At 47.7% G+C, this 16,107-nt stretch overlaps 1 protein-coding gene across 2 annotated transcripts in view; it reads left to right on the top strand.

Moving 5' to 3' along the window:
* VAV1 (vav guanine nucleotide exchange factor 1) overlaps positions 1-16,107 on the top strand; it is a 56,395-nt gene that overhangs the window by 28,981 nt on the left and 11,307 nt on the right. For both annotated transcript variants that reach the window (XM_081230966.1, XM_081230965.1), the window contains exons 2-22: positions 2,450-2,566; positions 3,071-3,129; positions 3,249-3,317; positions 3,561-3,669; positions 3,761-3,856; positions 5,048-5,116; positions 5,301-5,404; positions 6,020-6,119; positions 6,873-6,968; positions 7,187-7,255; positions 7,513-7,599; positions 7,699-7,784; positions 8,206-8,338; positions 8,635-8,744; positions 9,564-9,665; positions 9,905-10,002; positions 10,096-10,118; positions 10,295-10,340; positions 12,857-12,993; positions 13,316-13,381; positions 15,561-15,592. In XM_081230966.1, the coding sequence (XP_081087092.1) occupies positions 2,450-2,566; positions 3,071-3,129; positions 3,249-3,317; positions 3,561-3,669; positions 3,761-3,856; positions 5,048-5,116; positions 5,301-5,404; positions 6,020-6,119; positions 6,873-6,968; positions 7,187-7,255; positions 7,513-7,599; positions 7,699-7,784; positions 8,206-8,338; positions 8,635-8,744; positions 9,564-9,665; positions 9,905-10,002; positions 10,096-10,118; positions 10,295-10,340; positions 12,857-12,993; positions 13,316-13,381; positions 15,561-15,592 (1,808 nt within the window). The remainder of the gene's footprint in view (positions 1-2,449; positions 2,567-3,070; positions 3,130-3,248; positions 3,318-3,560; positions 3,670-3,760; positions 3,857-5,047; positions 5,117-5,300; positions 5,405-6,019; positions 6,120-6,872; positions 6,969-7,186; positions 7,256-7,512; positions 7,600-7,698; positions 7,785-8,205; positions 8,339-8,634; positions 8,745-9,563; positions 9,666-9,904; positions 10,003-10,095; positions 10,119-10,294; positions 10,341-12,856; positions 12,994-13,315; positions 13,382-15,560; positions 15,593-16,107) is intronic.

Below are 16,107 nucleotides of genomic sequence, written 5' to 3'. Positions count from 1 at the left end.
CAAGGTACATTTTAGCCAGCTCTCCTGATGAATATGCTTCAGGAATCTTGGTTCACGCGGAGTTCCTTGAGAGTGCTGGGGGCCATGGGAGAGGCCAGCTCCGCATGCTGGGGGAGGCTGGTGGTGCGGAGGTTGGTTATAATCATTTAGAATCTGAGAGACGTTAGAGACAGTTGATCCCATTGGGACATTTGATGAGCTGATGATGGGCAAATGCAAGGACATGAGGGCTTGTTTACATCAGAACCCACCACCCCAAAGCCAGAATGACATCTTGTATGTTTAACTGAGATATCACCTAGAATCTTTTGGTTGCAAATCACAACCCAAACTGGTTTAAACAAAAAAAGAATGTGTTGGCTCATGAAATTGAAAAGTTCAAGGATATTTCTTTTTTTTTTGATTAAAAAAAATGGAAGTATGGTTAATTTACAATGTTGTGTTAGTTTCAAGTGTACAGCAAGGTGATTCAGTTATACATACATACATACATATATATGTATGTATATGTGTATGTATGTATAACACAACATTGTAAATCAACTATACTCCAGTAAAAATTAATTAAAAAAATAAATAAAATGGTTAATGGTTAAACTTTTTTTTTTTTTTTTTTTTTTTTTTGCGGTACGCGGACCACTCACTGTTGTGGCCGCTCCTGTTGCAGAGCACAGGCTCCGGACGTGCAGGCTCAGTGGCCATGGCTCACGGGCCCAGCCGCTCCGCGGCATGTGGGATCCTCCTGGACCGGGGCACGAACCCGTGTCCCTTGCATCGGCAGGCAGGCTCTCAACCACTGCGCCACCAGGGAAGCCCCTGGTTAAACTTTTTTATTGTGGTAAACTATACATAATTTTTATCATTATATATATAAGTAAAATGATATAAATATATTTTATAATTATAAATAAAATTTTATATAAAGATATATGACTGATATATGTAAATAAAATGATAATATTTGTCATTTTAACCATTTGTAAGAGTACAATTCAATATATATATGTGTATATATATATATGTATATATATATATATACTTTTTCAGATTCTTTCCCATTATAGGTTATTACAAGATATTGAATATAGTTCCCTGTGCTATATGGTAGATCCTTGTCAGGGATATTTCATATAAATGAAACCACACAGCATGTGACCTTTTGTGTCTGACTTCTTTCACGGAGCATCATGTTTTTGAGGACCATCCCCTTCGCAGCGTATATCAGTGCTTCACGCCTTTTTGTGGCTGAATTGTATTCTACTGTTTGGCTGCGCCTCATTTTGTGTATCCAGTATCAACTGATGGACATAGGTAAATGCATAGAGACAGAGAGCAGATGAGTGGTTTCCAGGGAGAAGGGAGGAGAGCGAGGAATGCAAAGTGACTGCATCACTTAATGCATGGTTTCCTTTCGGGTGATAAATTGTCTTGAAACTAGACAGGGTGATGATTGCACAATATTGTGAATGTATTACATGCCACTGAGGTGTACATTTTAAAATGGTTAATGGTTATAAAATAGATAACCAATAAGAACCTACTGTATAGCACAGGGAACTCTACTCAGTACTCTGTAATGACCTATATGGGAAAAGAATCTAGAAAAGAGTGGATATATGTATATGTATAATTGATTCATTTTGCTGTACAGCAGAAACTACCACAACATTGTAAATCAAGTATACTCCAATAAAAATTAATTAAAAAGATAAATAAAATGGTTAATGGTTAAATTTTCTTATTGTGGTAAACTGTACATAATATTTATCATTATATATATATATAATATAAATATATTTTATAATTATAAATAAAATTTTATATAAAATACATAACTAATTTATATATAAATAAAATGATAATATTTGTCATTTTAACCATTTGTAAGTGTACAATTCAGTGGCGTTTAACACATTCACAATGTCATGTAACTGTTACCACTATATCCAAAACTTTTTCATCTTCCCCAACAGAAACTCTGTCCCCTTTAAACACCAACTCCCTATTCGTCTCCCTCAGCCCCTGTTACCCACCACCATACTTTCTGTCTCTATGGGTGTGCCTAGTCTAGGGACCTCATGTAGTTGGTATCATACAATATTCATCCTTCTGTGTCTGGCTTATTTCACTTAGCCTAGTTTTCAACGTTTATCTGTGTTGTAGTATAAATCAAAATTTCATTCCTTTTTAATGGCTGAGTAACATTCCAAATGTATGTATACACCACATTTTGTTACCTGTTAATGGTTAACTTTATATCTTATGAATTTTACCTCAATAAAAAAAAGATTCAGGGGTATACTGGCTTCAGGTACAGCTTCATCTTTACTCGGTGGGGGGGCTGTGCCTTCTTTTTCCTCTTCTGTGCCAGTCCCCAAGCCAGATGGCCAAGGGTCAGCTTCTCCCCTGTCCCATTATGTTTTGTCCATTCTCATTTATCTCTCCACAGTTCCTGTGCCTCAAGAATATCCGCACCTTCCTGTCTACCTGCTATGAGAAGTTTGGCCTCAAGCGGAGTGAGCTCTTTGAGGCCTTTGACCTCTTTGATGTGCAGGATTTCGGGAAGGTGAGCTGGGACTGAGCTGCCTGTGAGCTGGACACCGAGAGCCCAAAGATTGGGTTTCAATTCATTTCCATGAACGTCTACACTGGGCAAGCCAAAGGCTACTGGGGAAGGACTGATGGGGCAGACCAAGCTGTACAACAGGTGCAAAGAGCATGGCTTAGGACATGTGGAACTGAGTTTGAGTCCTTGCTCCACCAGTTGCTGTGTGACCTCACATATGTGGCCACATCTCTCTGAGCCTTAAGTCCCTTGTCTAATTTGGAAGTAATATCACTCCATCCTCTCTGAGTGATTATGAGGATTGAATAGAACAAGGGGTTCAAGTGGTGGGTGCTCAGTTAAAGGAACGCTGACATGCTGAGGTTGGGGAATGGGAAGGTGGGAAAATCCCAAATTAGGCTCCCGGGGGCATGGGGTCTAACCTCAAGGTCGGGTGCTTGGAGGCTGTGTTCTGGCATGCGGGTGGGCAAGGGGCTTGCTGAGCAGCCTCGGCCCTTGTCACAGGTCATCTACACTCTGTCTGCTCTGTCCTGGACCCCAATTGCCCAGAACAAGGGGATCATGTGAGTAACTATCTGAGCCGACAGCTCTGGACCCATTTGGCCCCAATCCTCCTCCTCCTGGAAGCTCCCTCCCAACCTGGCCCTCTGGCCTCTGGCTCACACCATCCTGGCTCCCCCAGGCCTTTCCCCACTGAGGAGGAGAGTGTGGGTGATGAGGACATCTACAGTGGCCTGTCCGACCAGATCGAGTGAGTGTCTGGGACCACGACCCTGCCCCGGGGGGTCTGAGGGGACCAAGACCCTGCCCTGGGGTATGAGGGGATCAGCATCCTGCTCTGAGTGTCTGAGGGGACATGGCTCTGCCCCAGGGGGTCTGAGGAGACGGGACCCTGCCCTGTAGGGTCTGAGGGGCCGAGGACCCTGCCCCAGGGGATCAGAAGGGTCCCTGGTCTGGGGGAAGCCCCTGGCCCTGCCTGACTCCGCCTCCGCAGCGACACGGTGGAGGAGGATGAGGACCTGTACGACTGCGTGGAGAACGAGGAGGCCGAGGGTGACGAGGTGTACGAGGACCTCATGCGCACGGAGCCGGTGCCCATGCCGGTGTGTGGGAGAGCAGGGTCGGGCGGGGCAGGCGCATGGGTGGGGCGCGGCCCCGGACACCCCAACACCGGCCTCTCCTCTCCGCGCTCAGCCCAAGATGACAGAGTATGACAAGCGGTGCTGCTGTCTGCGGGAGATCCAGCAGACGGAAGAGAAGTACACGGACACGCTGGGCTCCATCCAACAGGTGCGATGCTCAGTCCCCGCCCCTTCCATGCGCATGCGCGGAGCGCAGAGGCATCATCCGTCCCATGCGAGCCTGGGGCTCTTACCTGTCCCCGCTGCTTTGTATTTCTCTGTCTCTTCTCGTCTGGTCCTTCTGTGTCTCTCCCTACTTCTTCCTCTGTTTATCTCTCTCTCTTTCTGTGTCTCTTTATCCCTGTCTCTATCGTTTCCTGTATCCTCATCTCTGTCCGTCTATCTCTGTTACTGCCTCTCGCTTTCTAGTTCCTCTTTGTCCTTTGGCCATCTCTTTTTTTAACCGTTTTATTGAGATTTAATCAATATACCATACATTTCACCCATTTAACATCTATAATTTAATGTTTTTTTGTATATTCACAAAGGTGTACAACCGTCACCACAGTTTATTTTAACATTTTTATTGAAGTACAGTTGATTTACAATGTTGTGTACCACTGCTTAATTTTAGAACATTTTTTTCTTTCTTTTTTTTTTTTTTTTTGGTGGGGAGTGGGCGGAGGGCTGCACTGCGCGGCCTGTGGGACTTTAGATCCCAGACCAGGGATTGAACCCAGGCCCTCGGCAGTGAGAGTGTGGAGTCCTAACCACTGGACCGCCAGGGAATTCCCAACTTTAGAATATTTTCATCATCCCCCAAAGAAACCCCATATCCCTTAGCCATCACCCCTTATATCCCCATTCTCCCCAGCCCCTGGCAACCACTAATCTACTTTCTGTCTCTATGGATTTACTTATTCTGGACATTTCATTTAAATGGACTCATACACTATGTGGTCTTTTGTGTCTCGCTTCTCTCACTGAACATCATGTTTTCAAGGTTCATCCACATTGTAGTGTGTGTCAGTGCTTCATTCCTTTTCATGGATGGACCACATTTTGTTATTCATTCATCCATTGACAGACATCTGGGTTCTGTCCACTTTGGGGCTATGATGACTAATTCTGCTCTGAACAATCTTGTACAGGTTTTTGTGTGGACTTTTTCCCCATCTCTCTTTTCTCTCCTTTTCTGTTTCTTTGCCTCTCTTTCTCTTTACACATTTCCCTCTCTAGCTCAGTCTCTGTGTTTCTGTTTGTCCCTTTCCGTCTCTGTCTCCTCCTCCCCGTCTCTCTGGGATTCCTTCATCCTCTCTCCTCCTTCATCCTTCATCCTTGTCTCCCCCTCCACCGACAGCATTTTATGAAGCCCTTGCAGCGGTTCCTTAAACCTCAAGACGTTGAGATCATCTTCATCAACATTGAGGTGAACTGACCAATTCCCGCCCTCCTGGACTTCTGTCCAGTGGGGATGGTCTGCTGGCTTCGCCTGTCCCTGGAGTGTGGGGGGTGGAAGATGAATGACATAGGGGTGGGTGGATGACCCTTTTCCCAGCCGGCATCCCGAGCCCCAGGCTCCCGCCCCAGCCCTTACCCCTCTCTCCGAGTAGGACCTGCTTCGCGTGCACACCCACTTCCTAAAGGAGATGAAGGAAGCCCTGGCCAACCCCAGCGCACCCACCCTCTACCAGGTCTTCATCAAATACAAGGAGAGGTGAGACCCAGCTGGCTAGCCCAGACCTCTGGAGGTCACCCTGCCCTGAGTGGGCATTTGGGAGGCCCTACTCTCATAGACCACTGGACAGAGAGGGCTTTTCCTTCTTTGCTCGTGGGCAAGGGGCTGCCCATCTCTGGTTAAATTCCCAGCTCTTCCTCTTGAGAGCTGTGTGGCACTGGAAAGTCACTTAACCTCTCTGTGCTTCTGCTTCCACATCTATAAAATCAGTGTGATCCAGGAACGTATCTCCTGGGGTTGTGGTGAGGACTGAGTAAATTGATGCTTAAAGTGCTTAACATGGGGCTTGACACACAGTAGATGATCAATAAATGCTTATTAAATAAATGAACATTGAGCAGAGACGATACACCAGGTGCTCTGATAAGAGCTTCTTGTGCTTTATCTCATTTAATGCTATAATAACCCCACGTGTGTGTGTGTGTGTGTGTGTGTGTGTGTGTGTGGCGTGCCATTGTTATGACCATTTTACAGACAGGGAGACTGAGGCTCAGCGTCATGCAGCTGGGAAGAGGTGGGGCTGGGACTGACACCCAGATCTGCCTGACCTTGGTGCCAGCTGCCATTCCCCGGCCACCTGTCATCTTCCCGCAGGTTCCTCATCTATGGCCGCTACTGCAGCCAGGTGGAGTCGGCCAGCAAGCACCTGGACCGTGTGGCTACAGCCCGGGAGGATGTGCAGATGAAGCTGGAGGTGGGGGGATGGGCTACATCTTTGTGTGTGTGTGTGTGTGTGTGTGTGTGTGTGTCTCCCACTCCTTCCCAGGCTCCAGGGGCAGTAGAGAGGAAACCGAGCTGGAGATGGCACCCCTTTCTGTTGCAGCCCAACCAGAAGTTGGCCCGCTGAAGGTTTGGGGAGGGTGGTACTGACTAGCCAACTGGGAGAAATGGACCAGGAGGAGATGGACCAGAATGCTGAGCCCTAACCCCAGCTAAACCCTGACTCTGGGCTGAGCCCTGATGCCAGGCTGAGGTTCTGACCCTGATCTGAACTCTGAGGGCACACTGAACCCCAGCCAGAGCTCCAACCCTGGCTGTGCCCCAAGTCTGGGCTGAACTCCAACTTCACACAGAACCCCAATCCCAGCCAAGTCCTGATTCTGGGCTGAGCACTGATCCTGGACTGAACCCCAACCTGGACCCGTGTGTCTAGTGGGAGCACAGACGGGGCAGGGATGCTGAGGAATGGCTTGTGTGTGCCGTCCATCAGCTTCTTTGGTCTCCACAGTGGGGACCCTCCAGACCTGTCGATCTCCCCCTCTCCAGCCCCCCTCAGCTGAGGAATCCTGGACCTCTTCCCCAGGCAGCCTTCCAGCTGGGTCTTAAACCACCCCTCACCCCGTGGCATTCTTCTTTATTTCCCTGGGGGAGAGATGAAGCTTCAGGTTCTATAAAAATCCCCACCTGCCTCTACCTCTCTCACTCACCTCTTTCTCCAACCTCCCAGGAATGTTCTCAGCGAGCGAACAACGGGAGGTTCACCTTACGGGACCTGCTGATGGTGCCCATGCAGCGGGTCCTCAAATATCACCTCCTCCTCCAGGTGCCCAAGGGGGCGCCCAGGCATGGGTTTGGCACATCGACCTCCCTGCAAGGGCTCCTGGGGGCTGGGCTCCCCTCTCTGGGTGGGGTCACCGGGGCCATGCCTCTAGGGACAGCAGAAGGATGAAGAAGGAGCTGGTGGGCCAGGCTTGTTTGGAAGGCTCCCCAGGAGGAGAGGGCAGAGGCCCCGGGTGATATACGTCTCTGTGGGTCATGCAGGAGCTGGTGAAACACACGCAGGACACAACAGAGAAGGAGAACTTGCGGTTGGCCCTGGATGCCATGAGGGTGAGTGGTCACACACAGGGGTGATGCGGACACACAGACACATACGCATTCAAGTCAGTGAGTACTATCGAGGCACGGTCATACCCACGGGCCACCCCTGCCTCCACCGCACAGGGACACACCTGTCCGCCGAGTGAGTTATTCGCAGCGTCCCCCTCGGGGACAGTGACATCCTTCTGCCAGCCACTGCTGGGGGCTGACCCCCTGTCTCCGGCCCTGTGGGGGGGGGCCCAGGCTCACCCCTCTCCCACCCCCAGGACCTGGCACAGTGCGTGAACGAGGTCAAGCGCGACAACGAGACGCTGAGGCAGATCACCAACTTCCAGCTGTCCATCGAGAACCTGGTGAGGGGGCGGAGTGGGCATGGCCAGGGGCGTGGCCACGTGGGGAGGGGCTTTGGTCTCCTGCGTGGCCTCTTACCAGACCCCCTGTTTGCTGTGTAGGACCAGTCTCTGGCCCACTATGGCCGACCCAAGATCGATGGCGAGCTCAAGATCACTTCTGTGGAGCGGCGCTCCAAGATGGACAGGTGGGCGGAGCCAGCATGGATTTGGGGTGGAGCCTGGACAGGGGCGGGGCCAGGCTACTAGTTAGGCAGGTGGCCAGAGCCAACACGGATCTGGAGTGGAGTCTGGGCAGGGGCTTGGCCCTATTTCTAGACAGACAGGTGGGTGAGGCCACACAGGCCAGTGGGTGGAGCCTAGATGGAGAGGCGGGGCAGAGCCAGCATGGATGCGTGGGTGAAGCCAAGAACGACAGGTGGCAGGACCTGTAAGGATCGCGTGGGTGAGGTAGGCATGGCCAAGTTGGCCACAGAGGAGGAAAAGGGCAGGAATCCTAGATGGACAGCAGGGTGGGGGGCCCGGAAAGTGGGGGGGGGTGATCAGGCAGAGAGCTGGTGGGGACTTAAGGAGGAGCCCGACAGGGGCACCTGACCCAGCTGCTTCCAGGTACGCCTTCCTGCTCGACAAAGCTCTGCTCATCTGTAAGCGCCGAGGGGACACCTACGACCTCAAGGACTTTGTGAACCTGCACAGCTTCCAGGTTAGAGACGACTCCTCCGGAGAGCGGGACAACAAGAAGGTGAGGCTTGGAGGCTGTAACTGGGGAACCTCAGTGCTGGGGAGCCTCAATGCAGCTTGAGCTCTCCACTTGGCCTTTGGAAAGCAAGTGCGTGTGTTGTGTGATTTTAGAGTTGTGAGTGTGTTTTTGCTTCTCCTGGGCAGCCCTTTCCATGGTAATCCATGCATGGCTCTCCTGGGAGCAGACAGGCTGTAGTTGGCTTAACCCTTTTCTCCCCACAGTGGTAGGGTCAATGGGTGTGTGGTCCCACCCTCTTCCGAGCAGGTGCCTTCATTTTCAACCCCGCTTCCCTGCAGTGGACTCACATGTTCCTCCTGATTGAGGACCAAGGTGCCCAGGGCTATGAGCTGTTCTTCAAGACACGAGAACTGAAGAAGAAGTGGATGGAGCAGTTCGAGATGGCCATGTGAGAGCCCCGCCCCCTCCAGCTTCCTATCCTCAGAGGACTGTGGCATTTGGTGCAAGATCTGGGAGGCAATTCTGTACTGTCGTCTCATCTCTGTCATGGGACCATTCTGAGTCTCAGTTTCCTCATCTGGGAAATGAGAGGGACAGTCTTTTAAGGCTGTCTGCATCACCAGAATGCCAAGTCTTCGTAAGCTTCGGTCACCAGCCTGAAAATCCTTCCTTCTTGTCTTCCTCCTCCTTCTTTTTCTTGAGGTGAAATTCACACAACAAAAACATAGACTTTTTTTTTTTGGCTGTACTGCGCGGCTTGTGGGATCTTAGTTCCCCCACAGGGATCGAACCCAGGCCCTTGGCAGTGAAAGCACAGACTCCTAACCACTGGACCAGCAGAGAGTTCCCCAAACATAGCCATTTTAAAGTGTACATTTCAATGGCATTTAGTACGTTCACAATGTGCAACCATCACCTTTATCCAGTTCCAGAACATTTTCATCCACCCCAAAGGAGACCCTGCAACCATTAAGTGATCACTCCCCATTTCCCTTGCTCCCAGCCCCTGGCAACCACTAATCCGCTTTCTGTCTTCACCCATGTTCATTGCAGCACTATTCACAACAGCCAAAAGGTGGCAACAATGCAAACATCCATCAGTGGATGGATGGACAAACACAACAGGGCATATCCATGCAATGGAATAGTATTCAGCCATAAAAAAGAATGAGGTCTTGATCCATCCACACTGCAGCGTGTGTGGGTACTCCATTCCCTTTTATGACTGAATCCTGTTCCATTGCATGGAATTATCTTCCCTCACCAGCTCCAACATCTACCCCGAGAACTCCACTGCCAACGGACATGACTTCCAGATGTTTTCCTTTGAGGAGACCACGTCCTGCAAGGCTTGCCAGATGCTGCTGAGGTGGGAGTCTGGGAGGATGAACCTGGGTCCTGGGCTGGGTTGGCTCTTCCTCTTTGCGGGGGGCTCCCCTGGCTGTCATGGCCCTGAGTTGGGAAGGGGGAGGCCCTCCTTTGACCTTTAGCTTCTCCATCTCTGCTCTAAAGAGAACACAAAGGGGCCCTTTATGTTGTTGGTAAAACGATTGGCTGTGTTCATTCAACATCACTGGCTCTCTTCTTTATCTTCTCCCTGCATCCCAGAGGCACTTTCTATCAGGGCTACCGTTGCCAGCGGTGCCGGGCACCTGCACACAAGGAGTGTCTGGGGAGGGTCCCTCCATGTGGTCGACACGGGCAAGGTACCAGGAGACTGAAGTTGGGAGGTGGGCTTGCTTCTGCATGGAGGGTGGGAGGTTCCCATTCTAACTAGTATTTCCTTTACCCTCTCATAGATTTTGCAGGAACTATGAAGAAGGTAAGACCCCCATGCTCCTTTCTGTGTATGGAAAATCAGGGGGGTGGGTAGGGAAGGCAGGACCCGGGAGCCCTTGGCAGTGGGCATGGCTCTTTGCTGGGTGCTCAGATAAGGGCTGAGGAGCCCTCAGGCTGGGCACAGGTAGCGATACTTGCTATCTTGGTCTCTCCCTCCAGGATAAGCCACATCGGCGGGCTCAAGACAAAAAGAGGAATGAGCTGGGTGAGTCAGCACGGGGCGCTGTGTGGGGCAGAAATAAATCTAGTCTGCCTCAGTGATGCTGGCCCAGGGGCAGATCTCAACAATTATATTAATGACCACATAATGCCCTGCTTATAAAGCATTTGTTCCAGTCCTAGAAACCCAAAAGGAATTTATAAATAACGAACTCAAATTCTTTACTAGCTTTGCTCAAACACTGTGAAGGGGATGCATGGAACATAAATTCCAAATTCCCAACTTATCCCTCCACCCCTCCCATTCACTTTTATTATTCACTGCCCCCCCCCTTTTTTTCTCGCTGACAAACTCCATCTGTAATCTTAGCTGGCTGGGCATACTTCATCCCTTCTTCTACTGATTCTGTATCACAAAATCTTATCATAATGGAATAGTTTCAGCAAAGTGTAGTCCAACTGGATGGTTCCAGGAGATGCAGAGTTTGACCAAGCCAGAATTCTTTTTAGCCCAATGCCAGTGGGGAAAGCCTGGATTTTGGTATATATTAATGATGTTTGTGAGATCACAGTCGTGATGGGTGATTTTTATTCAGCATCTACTGTATATATTGTGTGGGGCAAATGGTGCCAAAAAACAGTGTGCTTCCTGTCCTTCCAAAGCTCCCAGGCTGGTATCAGGAGACAGACTTCGGCTAAGTCATTCCAGTTGAGGTGGGCGAAGTAGAGGGTTTTCCAGAGCATTCAACCGGGGGACCTGAGGAACCTGAGCCTTCAGGGAAGGCTTCTCAAAGGAGGTGGCATTAAAGTGGACACTTGAGGGATAAGGAGTAGTCAGACAGATGAGGATGGCAGGAGTGTTCCAGGCAGAGGGAACAGCATGTACGAAGGCTAGGAAGCAGGACGGCAAGGCATCATTAAAGAACTCGGTGTGGCCGAGAAAAATAAACTCTTTGCTCATAGTCATACAGAGTCAGTGTAAAGATTCAGTTTCAGATCAATCTATCTATCATCTATCTATCTATCTATCTATCTATCTATCTATCTATCTATCTATCTATGTATCCTGATACATAGATATCTAGCTGTAGTTCTCTATCTACAGCTAGATATAGATACATCAGTCTTATTTGTAATAGTCAAAAATCAGAAACAACTCAAATGTCCTCAATAGCAGGAACATATATATATATACACACTATATATATAATATAATAATACATATGTATAAAATCAGCTTTATACAAAAATGTATATATCAGCTTTATTGGTCAAAAAACAGATAACCGGGCTTCCCTGGTGGCGCAGTGGTTGAGAGTCCGCCTGCCAATGCAGGGGACACGGGTTCGTGCCCCGGTCTGGGAAGATCCCACATGCCGCGGAGTGGCTGGGCCCGTGAGCCATGGCCGCTGAGCCTGCGCGTCCGGAGCCTGTGCTCCGCAACGGGAGAGGCCACAACAGTGAGAGGCCCACGTACCGCAAAAAAAAAAAAAAAAAAAAAAAAAAAAAAAAAAAACAGATAACCCAAATGTCCTCAATAGGAGGAAATATATATGAGTGTATGTGAGTGTGTATATATATATATATATATATATATATATATATATATTAAACATAGCCAATACATATATGTTCATATATATGTACACATATATACACTTGCTCATATCCATTTTATATATATATAAATATATAATATAATTTTCTATTGAGATAGAAATATTTCTTTCTTTTTGTTTTTTTTGAAATATTTCTATTGAGATAGAAAATACATACCATAAAGTGTATAAAATGAATAAATCTTAAATGTATGGCTCACTGAATTTCTACCCATGTAACCACCATTCAGATTAATGTATAGAACATTTCCATCATCACAGAAAGTTTTACTGGATGGTGTTGGTCATACTCACTGCTAGTCCATCCTGCCTCCCAGAGGGAACCACTGTCTGACCTCTATCATCATAGATTAGTGTTGCCTGCCCTTGAACTTTGTACATATGAAATTGTATAGCATGGACTCAGTTACTGCATATTAGTGTGGTTGCCTGAAGCAGTCATTTGTTCTTTTTCGTTGCTTATTGTATTTTGTGCTGTGTTTATCCATCTTCTTGAGGACATTGGGTTTGTTGCCAATTTTTTTGGCTCCTGTGAAGAGAGCTGCTGTAAACATTCTTGTCTATGACTCTCTGGGACCTATGTTTTCATTTCTCTTGGTGATATATCAGGAGTGGAATTAGCTTTAGTGGATACAGCCAAATAGTTTTCCAAAGTGGATTCCTACAGCCATGTAGGAATGGGCTATGGGGTGGTGGCCACCCTCCCTGTTTCTGCCAAAAAAATTATTTAAAATATTTTCATATTAAAAACTTCTTCAAGAAAAAAAAATAGAATCCAGAAATCCAGGTGACTTCCAGTTGTTCCATCCACAACCTCGCCACCACTTGGTATTTCCGTATTGTCTGTCTTTTTAATTTTCGCCATCTTGGTGAGTGGTGAGACTCAGGTTTGAAAGTCCTGGACTACCAGCCGTGCTGTATCACCACCTCCCCGCCCCTCCAGGCCTGCCCAAGATGGAGGTGTGCCAGGAGTACTATGGGCTGCCTCCACCCCCTGGAGCCATTGGACCTTTTCTACGCCTCAGCCCTGGAGACATTGTGGAACTCACCAAGGCCGAAGCCGAACAGAACTGGTGGGAGGTACAGGCTGGGGCCGTGGGAGTGATGGAGAAGGACCTGAGCGTTGGGTCAGGGTGTAGGTGACCTTGGGAATGGGATCATGGCACAACTGGACATGGCTGCTCTGGGGAGAGTGATGTCTATGGGGATTTTGGGGGCTGGCCTGGCCCTTCTGAGCTGGTGGTCTTCTCAGGAAGTTGATACTGATTGACACTTCTCTGGGCATCCAGGCCATGGAGAGATAGATGACCATGCGGAGTGGCCATTGGATGAAAGATGGACACACACACACATGTTGGATGCCTGTAACTTCTCTGTCTATCTTTCCCTCCCATCTTCTTAGGGCAGGAATACGTCTACCAATGAAGTTGGCTGGTTTCCCTGTAACAGGGTCAAGCCCTACGTGCATGTGAGTGTCTCAAGTCTGGTTGGAGAGAGGGCAGGGGAGTTCAGAGAGGGTCCCGCGACTCTCTGCAGCGTTGGGGAGATACTCCTGAGGTCAGGAGGGGGCCGCCCATCATGGCAGGTCACTCCCTACCTCAGTGACTGAGCCCAGAGAGGAGTCCAGAAGGTTGGCCAACCTCTGCCTTCCTTCTGGGGCACCAAATGGAGTCCTCTACAGGGTCACTCCCCACCCGTGCCTCCTTGCTCAGCTTTTGGGAACAGACCTGCCCACCACTCTGCCCGGCCCCTGTCCTTCTTCACCTGTTCCCTGCTCCCTGATTCCCTCATCTTTAAAAAAAAAATTAACTAATTTATTATTTATTTTTGGTTGCATTGGGTCTTCATTGCTGCCCTCAGGCTTTCTCTAGTTGCAGCGAGTGGGGGCTACTCTTCGTTGTGGTGCGCGGGCTGTAGGTGCGCAGGCTTCAGTAGTTGTAGCACAAGGGCTTCAGTAGTTGTGGCTCGCGGGCTCTAGAAGCGCAGGCTCAGTAGTTGTGGCGCACGGGCTTAGTTGCTCCACGGCATGTGGGATCTTCCCGGACCAGGGCTCGAACCCGTGTCCCTGCATTGGCAGGCAGGTTCTTAACCACTGCACCACCAGGGAAGCCCCTGATTCCCTCTTCCTGATGATGATTTCAGATCTTCCCCACTCTTCCCAAACCTTATCCTCCCTCATGACCCTGCTGCCTGCTTCACAGCCCTCATAGGAGCCTGCAGGGGGAAAGTCTCGTTTTTGTCCCTTTCATTTTATTTTATGTAATTTCAGGCTTCCAGAAAAGTCCTGAGAATAATGCAAAGAACTTCCATACATCCTTTACTCAGATTCACTACCTGTTAACATTGTGTCCCATTTACTCTATCATCTTTCTCTGCACAATTTATTTATTTAAAAATTGTCTATTATTTATTTTTCCTGAGGTACTTCAAAGTAAGTTTACAGACGTATTTCTCCTTCATCTCTGAATATCTTTCAAGAACAGGAACCTTCTCTTGTATAAACATAGCATGATTTTTAAAAACATGAAATTCAACAGGGACATTATACTATTATATAAATTATTATATATAATATAAATCATTATATATTATGTAATCCAGAGTACATGTTTATACTTTTCCCAAAAATATCTTTGACTTTTTTTTTTTGGCTTGGGGTCATTTCTCCACTGTGGAGTTACATTATGAATTTCCAACTCCATCATTTCCTGCGAAGTTATTAGCAGATATTCTATTGTAAAGAAGAACTGTCTCTTCTAATCTATATATCTAGGTATTATATATGTATGCATCTATGTATCTATCAGTCATCTTTGTATCTATGTATCTGTCAATCATCTGTGTACCTATGTATCTGTGTATCTATCAATCATCTATATATCTATCTAATAATCATCTATGTATTTATCTGTGTATCTGTGTATCAGTCAATCATCTTTATATCTGTGTATCTATCAATCATCTGTGTATCTATGTATCTGTGTATCTATCAATCATCTGTCTATGTATCTCTGTATATATGTATCCACCTGTGTATCTGTGTATCTATCAATCATCTATGTATCTATCTAATAATCATCTTTGTATTTATCTGTGTATCTGTGTATCTATGTATCTATCAATCAATCTTCTATGTGTCTATCTATGTATCTGTGTGTTATCTATCTCAGGAAATGTTCCTGGATTTTTATTTTAAAATTGTCCCACCCTTGACCAATGGGAGCCCCTTCAGGCTGGCTCTTCTGCCCTTTTGACATGTCCCCATCATTCTTTGAGCCCTTCCTTACTTTCTTGCACAATAGCAGACTTCTCTTGTACTTTTTCTGCCCCAATCTTGGAATCAACCATTTTCCCAAGGAGCCTGGGTCCTTTCATTGGAACATGGCATTCAGAAGCCAAGATCTGAACATCTCTCCAATTTCTGCCTACAAACGTAGCTGCCTCTTTAAAGCTGATTCATTTGAGGGTGGACCGATTTCTCCCCCTGGATTCTGGGACTGTATTTCCAGTGAAGCGCACAGTGCCTGGCACCGTGCCCCCAATAAATGATAGTGGAAAAAATGAATGAATGAATGAATGAATGTAGTGCCCTGAAGCCTGTTGCATGCTGGACCCTTTGCCCTGAGTTTTGGTCTTTGTGTCCCCAGGGTCCCCCTCAGGACCTGTCTGTTCATCTCTGGTAAGTAGAACCACCTTTTAAATTTTCAACTTGGGGTGCTTTGGGGTGGATGCCTGGGCTGGGCATTGGGGTGGGGATGGGGGCTACAAACCAATCAGTTATTCATTCTTCAAACCTTGGGCATTAACTGCTGGCTCCAGCCCTATGCTGGCGGCTGCTGAGAGAACAAACAAAAGAAGTTCCCTGACTTTGGGACATTATGTTCTCACTGGAAGGAAAATGATGGTGATGATATAATGGCAGTTCCCTCTCCCCACCCCCACCCCCCCTTTTCTTTGAGGACCTACTACTGATAGAGCAGTGAGGGATGGAAGTTTTCAGTGTTGCTTTGGAGTCCACTGACCTGGGTTCAAATTCTGACTCCAATATTACCCAGTTCTGTGACCTTTGGCCAGTAACTCAACTTCTCTGTGCTTCAGCTTTCCTCTCTGGAAAACAGATTAATAATATTTGCTTCATAAGGCTGTTAGGTGGTTTCCATGAGCCTAAAAAGTGCTTAGCTCTGTTCCTGGCAC

This window comes from Mesoplodon bidens (genome assembly GCF_964165515.1).
Source record: "Mesoplodon bidens genome assembly, chromosome: 4".
Taxonomy (NCBI): Eukaryota; Metazoa; Chordata; class Mammalia; order Artiodactyla; family Ziphiidae; genus Mesoplodon; species Mesoplodon bidens.
The sequence above is the reverse complement of the archived record's forward strand: the minus strand, read 5'-3'. Positions and strand labels throughout refer to the sequence as shown.